The 8693-nt window shown below is 41.1% G+C and overlaps 1 protein-coding gene across 1 annotated transcript in view; it reads right to left on the reverse strand.

Moving 5' to 3' along the window:
- Positions 1-8271, reverse strand: part of Tpx2 (TPX2 microtubule nucleation factor) — a 34600-nt gene extending 26329 nt beyond the window's left edge. Inside the window, exons 1-6 of the mRNA XM_050151271.1 lie at positions 8070-8271; positions 6299-6425; positions 3648-3776; positions 2680-2796; positions 985-1106; positions 56-207 (exon numbers count right to left, since the gene is read on the reverse strand). Of these exons, the coding sequence (XP_050007228.1) occupies positions 56-207; positions 985-1106; positions 2680-2796; positions 3648-3776; positions 6299-6425; positions 8070-8229 (807 nt within the window). The 5' untranslated portion in view covers positions 8230-8271. The remainder of the gene's footprint in view (positions 1-55; positions 208-984; positions 1107-2679; positions 2797-3647; positions 3777-6298; positions 6426-8069) is intronic.
- Positions 8272-8693: the final 422 nt, after the last annotated feature.

Raw genomic sequence — 8693 nt, forward strand, 5'->3', positions numbered from 1 at the left:
TTCCTTTGGACAGATTGAAGGGCTTAACAATGGTGCATCCTTTAGTCACTCGGGCAGGTGATGCAGGATGCTTTCGAAGTTCAGACATGAAATTCATTTCTTTATACTCTTCCTGGTTCTTGGGATGTTGTTTGATTCGCTCATCTGTGAGGAAGTGAAAGTCAACTGATTTGGTGACTTGGCTCACGGATTTCTTCACGGGTTGCACTGAGGAACAGAGTAACACAGTTAGCGTTAAGAACAGAGAACACTAACTTTTTCCACATCTCTGTTACTATGGATCGAGGTTTTATGCTTGCTGAGTTCTAGTGGGCTTGAAGTCCTTTGCTCAGATGCAAACTAGGTAAGGAAGAAGAGCCGGCTACTGGGATACAGTCAGAGCTTGGAGAAAGATATTCACTCCAATTGCTTTGATAGAGTCATGACCTCACCCCCCTTTGTGAATCGGTGCTAGAGGTGGAACCCAGGGCCTCACAGATTCTAGTTAAACACTCCATACCACTGAGAATCCAAGCCCATCGACTGACTTTAAAGGCAAAATTTAAGTCAAAATCTTTAATAGGGGACCCTATAAACTCCAAAGTCCTTTTCCAATAAAGTAAGCAGGGATCTCTAGCTTTGATGCCATCAACACCACTATGCCAGAACAATGCAAAGTCATACTTTCCCTTCTAAATGGAACTGAATTTGACAGAACTATTTTTTCTCTTCCACCTTTAAGATGAGAAGGAAATGACAGGCTGGCCAGGCTGACTGAATCTCAGTCCTTTTGCTGACACACAAGAGAAGAACAGCATGCTCTGAGAACGCACTGGTGTAGGTGGTCAGGTTGAGAAAGAAATCCTGGGATGCAGCCAGTTTTAAATAAATACATGTCTTATGCTGGCTACTCCAACTGGAGTTTTTGCTTTTGAAACCTCAAAAAATGCTACCAAAATTCCAAGAAGCACCCTCCTAGTTTAGGCCCAGCGAGGCACAACAGACCTGGCCCTGCCAGAGCAAGCTTCTTGAACTCCTCATTCTTCTTCCGCATCTCCACCACCTCCTGCTGCATCTTCAGTCTTTTCTCCAGCTCCTGCTCTTCAGTGCTTTTGAGAACCTTCTGCCTAGAAACAAGAATCAGTAAGAGAGAAGAAAGGTAAAAAGGGTTAAGTGATTCAAAGGATGCAAAAGCTGAAGGGTATAACCTATGATATCTATCAAAACCAAAGTCTATCTACTAGAAACCAATGTAGGCTTAATTAGATAACATTATGAGAAGATGGCTACTTCCCATGAAGACACTATAAAATTTTCAGAGAACAACGCTAAAACTACACAAAACACTAGACACCACCAAAGACTCATGTATTTGTCTATACCAACAATAAGCTTTTGTGCCACATGAAAAACTAAGCTAAAAAGCCAGAAAAGCCACAATAGAATTCCAGCACTTGGGAGGTTAAAGCCAGAGAACTGTAAACCAGCCCAGGTAACCTAGCTAGTTCCAGGTCCAGCAGTGTAAGAAGGAAAGAAAAAGCCAGCCAGTGGTGATATATGGCTTTAATCCCAGCACTGGGGAGGGAGAGGTAAGCAGATCTCTAGGTGTTCCTGGCCAGCCAGGTCTACAGAGAGAGATTCAGGGCAGCCAGATCTACAGAGAGAAGCCCCATCTCAAAAAACAAAAAAAATAAGTAAATAAATAATTTGATGCTATAAATATTGTATCAACTAGATCTGAATCAATGTAAAATTAAAGAAGCAGATAAGGGGCTCGGGATGTAGCTTTATAGTCAGAGCACTTACTAACATATGCGAAATTTAATCTCCAGTACCACACACACCAGGAGAGGTGGTGGATATCTAAATCACCCGCACTAGGGATGTGGAGACTAAAAGAGCATACGTTCAAGGTCATCCTTGTCAACTTATCTAATTACACAGTCAGCCTATGCTACAAAAACAACAAAAAGGTGTGATACTGCAAATCTTTTTTTATTTCAAAATAAAATTTGTAATAAATACCAACACCCATAAAACCATTATCTATTATTAAACCAGTGGTTTCCTAATGTTGCGACCCTTTAAGACAGTCCTTCGAGTTGTGGTAACTCCAATCACAAAATTATTTTCATTCTTACTTCATAACTGTGATTTTGCTACTATTATGAATGTCATTATAAATATTTTTGAAGATAGAGGTTTGTCAAAGCGGTTGTGAGCCACAGGTTGAGAACTACTGTATTAAAATACGAACAAGATTTTCCAGAAAAGAACTGAAATAACCTCTTGGCAAATGAATAAAACTGACACCCTCCCCCCCAAGTTGATTACTGACTGTAAAACCAAGTATAAGAAGCTCAAGGAGGCCTGTCCAACTGAGATGGGAAGAAGTTGTACTGATCTTGTCCTGTGAGTGTTTTTTTGTTTTGTTTGTTTTTTAGCCCTGATTTTCTTGGCACTCTGTGACCAGGCTAGCCTTGAACTCAAAGATCTGCCTGCCTTTGCCTTTGCCTCCCAAGGGCTGAGATTAAGGGCGTGCACCAGAGCCCAGCTTTCCTGTGCATGTTTAAACCAGCATCTGTGAACATCTGCTTTCCATCTCGGCATCCTGCGGGTCACAGACAGCTTCCAGGGGTTTCCCGAAATAGCAGGTGTGCTGTACTTACTCTAAAGTTTACAATGGGGAAAGAAATTTACCTTGCAGGTGGAACAGCAGGCACAGTACGTCTGCCCTTGGCTTTCTCTAGACTTTCTCTCTCCTTCTTTCTGGAAGTACTGCCTTCTTCCTCTTCCTCTGGTTTCTTTTTATGAGACCTTGAGTTCAAAATGAATAAAAATAAATAAATTTCAGCTTCCTAAAGCACACCCTCATTTGGGGGACTAACAACAACTGAAGCACAAGGCTCTTCAGTCCCATCGTCAGACCATACACAGCAACAGCTCCAACAGAGGTCGGTGAGGCATCTGCCATCATGCCAACTGACAGAAGACAGTAGTCAACCTTCCTGACAGCTATGATCTGTTTCTCAGTAAATTCAGAAGTAGCAACAATGTAGCCAGCTATAAGTAAGCACTGTACCTGCTTTGCAGCCCCCACTACAACTGGGAGATCCAAGTGACAATCTGAACAACTGAAATAAAATTTAAGATGCAGTCTCTGGAGAAGGCCTCACTTTCCTGAGTGAGTGACAGCTGCTCCCTTTACAGTCTACGCTCTTGAACGTGGATGTACTGTCCACAGACACAGCAGCTGCTTTCTGGCAACAGCTCAAGCAGAATGAAAAAGCTAGGCTGTCAGAGCTAAAAATCAACCAAAGCCTTCCTTTCCACAGAGACATCTGAGAAGCAAAAAATTTAGTCACTTTAGAATATTCCTTGTGGTGAAACACATTCCCAAATAAATAAATAATAATAAGCACGAACATCATATATTCTGGTCAGTCTTTGCCACAGAAGAGCACTGGGGCAAACCTCTAAACTAAGATTTGAGCATCTCCAGAGGGGACACAGGAAACAGCTTAGGAGTTTCCCAATCTACAGCCAGCAGACTGTAGATGGACCCATGGGTAACTTTAATAACTCAGCACTCTCTGCTCAGGAGAGAGACCTACCTACCGCACAGGACAGGGGTCTGCAAGGCCAACGGTAAAGCCTTGGCGACTTACATTTTCATTCTTTTGGGAGGTGGTAGGTCACGGGCAGGAGTGGTGCATCTCTTGGCTTTCATTTCAACAGGGGCATGTTTTTTGTCTTTGTGCTCCAAATCCTTCTGAGCAGAGAGTCTAAGGGATCTCCTATGGTGGAAATGACACAATTTATCCTATGATGAATATATTTACTACAGATATACAAACGTTCTTCAGACAGTAGAAGTTTGTCATACTGCAAGGCCAATAAAACATTTATTATCCATTCTCTAGTAACCTAATGTTAGTGAAAATTTGCTGTTTCCAACCAAAAAATTCTGGTATTCAAATTTGCTGGTGGTTTATAAATTAGTCCTCAATAAAATTGACATTTAAGAACAGCAGCAAAACAGACTAAATAGGGTCATGCTGTTATAATCTCAGCACTCAGGAAAGCTAATATAGCAGACTGGCAAGACCTTGTCTCTAAAAGATAAACCTAGAATCAGAGCCCTGGGTGTGGAGGTAGATGCCTTTAATCCCAGGGTTGGAAAGGTGAGGAGGGGAGCATTTGAGATTAGCCTAGCCTACAAATTGAGTTCCAGAACAATCTTAGCTATACAATGAAAGCCTGTCTCAAATTTTAAAACAGAGTTAAAATACTAACTATATTTGAATGAGGCTGGGATAGTGCAGTGGGAGAAGACTTGGTTGGAAGGACAAGAAGCAAAGATCTGGGTTCACTTCCCAGGGGAGATAGGGAAATAGGATAACAACATCAACAACAAAAGACAGTGACCAGAAAACAAAGCAGTGATAGATCTAACCAGATTAATAAATATAATATAGTAATATAAATACAAGCTGACAACATTTCAAATAAAATAAAAATTAATGAGACCAGGTTTTTTGAGGGGGTTTTTGTTTTTTTTTTTGTTTTGTTTTTTGTTTTTTCGAGACAGAGTTTCTCTGTAGCTTTGGTGCCTGTCCTGGAACTAGCTCTTGTAGACCAGGCTGGCCTCAAACTCAGATATCCATCCATCTGCCTCTTCCTCCCAAGTGCTGAGATTAAAGGCACACGCCACCACCGCCTGGCCCCCGAGACCAGTTTTTTTGTTTGGTTGCTTTTTTTCTTTTTTTGGGTTTTTGTTTTTTGTTTTGTTTTGTTTTGTTTTTAAGACAGGGTTTCTCTGTGTAGCCCTATCTATCCTGGAACTCACTATGCTGACCAGGCTGGCCTCAAACGCAGAGATTCACCAGTCTCTGGCTTCCAAGTGCTGGGATTAAAGGCAAGTGCCATCACCTCCAGGCTGGGATTTTTTTGTGTTTTGTTTTGTTTTGTTTTTTAAAGCAAGAGTCCACTAAGTGCCATCTACAAAACATAACTGTTTGTGATTGTTTAGTTACTTTAAAAGTTCGACATGCGGCAGGAATGGGGAGGAGGGGGCAGTCAGATGATTCAGTGAACAGAAAAGCTTGTGCCCAAGCCTGATCCCAAGTTCCTGTTCCAGGAACCACACCGTTGAAGGAGAGAACTGACTCGAGCTACTGTCCATATGCATAATGGCATATACACACAACATATGTGTGTATGTGTAATTTAAATTTTTTAAAAAGTTTTTAAAGATTTATTTATTTTTATTTGCTGTGCCTTGGTGTTTTGTCTGTATACACATCTGTATGAGGGTGCTGAATCCCCTGAACTGGAGTTACAGACAGTTGTGACCTGCCATGTGGATTCTGGGAATTGAACCCATGTCCTGTGGAAGAGCAGCCAGTACTCTTAACCACTGAGCCATCTCTCCAGCTCCATAATTATAAAATTTTAAATAAAAGCTGGGCATATAACTCCGCAATAGAAAGTATGCTTAGCACAAATGAGACTAGTTCAAATTCTAATGTCACAAAATATTAAGAATGAATAATAAAAGACAATAATAGAATAAAAGTAAAGAATAGACGATATATATAAACCTGATCATGAGAAAGCTTCTGTAATATTCAGAAACAAATAAAGGCATTTGAGGGCTGAAAAGACAGACTCAGTGGTTACAAGAAATGGCTGCTCTTCCAGAGGATACGGGGTCATTTCCCAGTACCCTTATGAGGGCTCACAACTGTGTATAACTCCAGTTCCAGGAAACCTGGCACCCTTCTGCCCAGGTGCCAGGAATGAACATGACACATAAATAAATGCAAGCAAAACACCCAGACACATAAAATAAAATAAATGAAATCTTTTAAAATGAGAGAAGAAGGTAATTGACATCAGAAAAACATAACCTGCCAGGAGGTGGTGGTGCACCTTTAATCCCAGCATTCCAGAGGCAGACACAGGTGGATCTCTGTGAGTTCAAGGTTAGTCTGGTCTACAGAATGAGTTCCATGACAGCTAGGACTGTACAGAGAAACCCTGTCTCAAAAAAACGAAAAAGAAAAAAGGAAGAAAAACGATCATTTTATTCATACAAAGCTTTTAAAATCAAACTGACAAGTTTGAATCCTGGCTTTGAAACAAACTTGCCTTGAGCAAGCAGCTCCTACCTACAAATTAAACCTACAAGCTCCAATCCACAAGCACTGAACGAACATAGCAGTCTAACAGCACTGACACAGTCCATCGATCCGCAGAGTTACTTTACTGCTTGAGCAGTTCCAGTAAGACCCACAGCTTTTGTGCCCACTCTTACCTCTGAGGCTGGACAGGAGTTTTTCCTGATACAGTCCCCTCTGCAGTCACGGAAGAACACACATTGGATGGAACAGAATGGTTTTGAAGATTTTCTTTTTCTGCCTCGTTATAGTAAGTGTTGTCAACTATGAGAGACCAAAAACCTAGTTAGACTACTGCAGAAGTGTCCTAAAATACCCACTTATAAATATATTAAAAGGGCTAGGCGGTGGTGGTGCATGCCTTTAATCCCAGAACTCAGGGGGCAGAGGCAGGTGGGTCTCCATGAGTTCGAGGCCAGCCTGGTCTACAAGAGCTAGTTCCAGGACAGGCTCCAAAGCTACAGAGAAACCCTGTCTCGAGAAACAAACAAACAAAAAATCATATGGGGCTGGAGAGATGGCTCAATGGTTAGGCACATTTGTTGATCTTTGGGAACCTGAGTCGAGTCCCTGTACCTACATGGTGGTTCACAACCACCTGTAACTCCAGTTCCAGGGGTTCTGACACCCTCTTCTGACCTCCATGGGCACCAGGCATTCGAGTGATGCAAATATATACGTGTAGGCAAAACACTCAGACATAAAAAAAAAAAACCTAATTTTTAAAAGAAAAGCATGTCTACGTGAATTCAAACAATAAATATTAATTTTTAATTTTAATATTTTAATTAATACCCCACAATCAATACTTAAACAAATATACGTGTATATATGTGAGTATGTGTGCATAAGCATGTTTGTGATAATACAGAATTCTAAATTAAAATCATATGTATGCTATACAAAAATATCATTCCAAATCATGAAAGCTTTAACTTAGGTAAAGTTATGCAGAAGGCTTGCTTACAAAAGCTATTTTGCTTATACAACAAATACATGCGTCAAATTATCACACTGTACCCTATAAATATACAATTATGTTTATCAATTAAAAACAAGTTTTAGGGGCTAGAGAGATGGCTCAGTGGTTAAGAGCATTGCCTGCTCTTCCAAAGGTCCTGAGTTCAATTCCCAGCAACCGCATGGTGGCTCACAACCATCTGTAAAGAGGTCTGGTGCCCTCTTCTGGCCTTCAGGCATACACACAGACAGAATATTGTATACATAATAAATAAATATTTAAAAAAAAATAAAATAAATAAAAACAAGTTTTAGGTTGGCTATAATGACCTAAAGACATTCTCAACTACATGAAACCATGTTTAAACATTTTAGAAACTAAGGTCCGGGATGCGGCCCAGTAGTAAAGCATTTGTTCACCATACTCAAGGCCCTACATTCAGTCACCAGCATAGCAAAAAGGAAAAGGGAAAACAAACAAATGCCAGAAAACACAAACACACACACACACACACACACAAGAAAGGAAGAGTATACACTAACATTATCCATGAACCTTGATGCAAAATTCTTTTAAAACTGCAGCACTCAATTATTAGCACTTATCAACCATGCATAAGGGCCTAGACTTCATACCCAGCACTAAGAAAAAATCTCCCAAATGAATCCTAAAGGCATATAAAAAGAAAACTGCAGTCAGGTAAGGTGGTGCCTACAATGTCAGCATGCAAGAGGTGAGGCAAGAGGAGCACAAGTCTGAAGCCAGCTCAAGCTACACGCAGACCTCTTCTCAGGTAAAAGAGCAACACATGGTTAGCTGTATATCCACTATGAACTGACTCCACCCATTCACTGACAAACCAACAGTCTCTGCTGACTCCCTCAGAGCCACAGCGCTAGTCCCCATGGGCTGTGGTCCAGGCGCTTGTCTAAGCTGGTTCTCCTTACCTGCCTTCAAAGGTGTGACACGGCCTTGCTGAACTTTGACTTTTCTCATTCCCTGAAAAAGCTCACCAATTCCATTCTTCCCAAGAAATTTGTTCTCCAAGCTGGCCTTCTCATCTGTGAAATAATCAGTAAGGAAGCAAAACAAAGAAGAATCAAGCATTAAAATGGGGAGTAAAGTCTATTGCCAGCACCTTTAGCACAAACACAATTCTAGCAACTAAAGGAAAGGAATGTGCAGTCAGGGACAGACTGTAAACTCTCCCCAAAGCACTGGCAACATCCAAAATCTCACAGTTAAGGAAAGTGCAGATTCTGTACTCCTTTATCTTTGTTAGGATACACAGTTAGGGCCACACCAATATTATCTGGCCCTATCTACCATTTAAAGGCATCACACATTCTCCTTGAAGAAAACTTGTAGCCACCAGGGACTGTAAAATTACAAAGAACAGATTCTATTCACAGAGCGTGGGGTGTGTGAGAGTGGAGCAGAGCAAAGTTTTCTCAAGGAGTTTTATCTTGGGTTCTGCTGTGACTAAAGCTAGCGCAAAAACAATCTGTTCCAGCAACAGGAGCACAGGGAGCCCCTGAATAACTACACTGTGCACGGACATTCTGATTATA

This window comes from Alexandromys fortis, unplaced genomic scaffold (assembly GCF_014885135.2).
Source record: "Alexandromys fortis isolate MF-2015 unplaced genomic scaffold, M_Fortis_MF-2015_v1.1 scaffold_27, whole genome shotgun sequence".
NCBI lineage: Eukaryota > Metazoa > Chordata > Mammalia > Rodentia > Cricetidae > Alexandromys > Alexandromys fortis.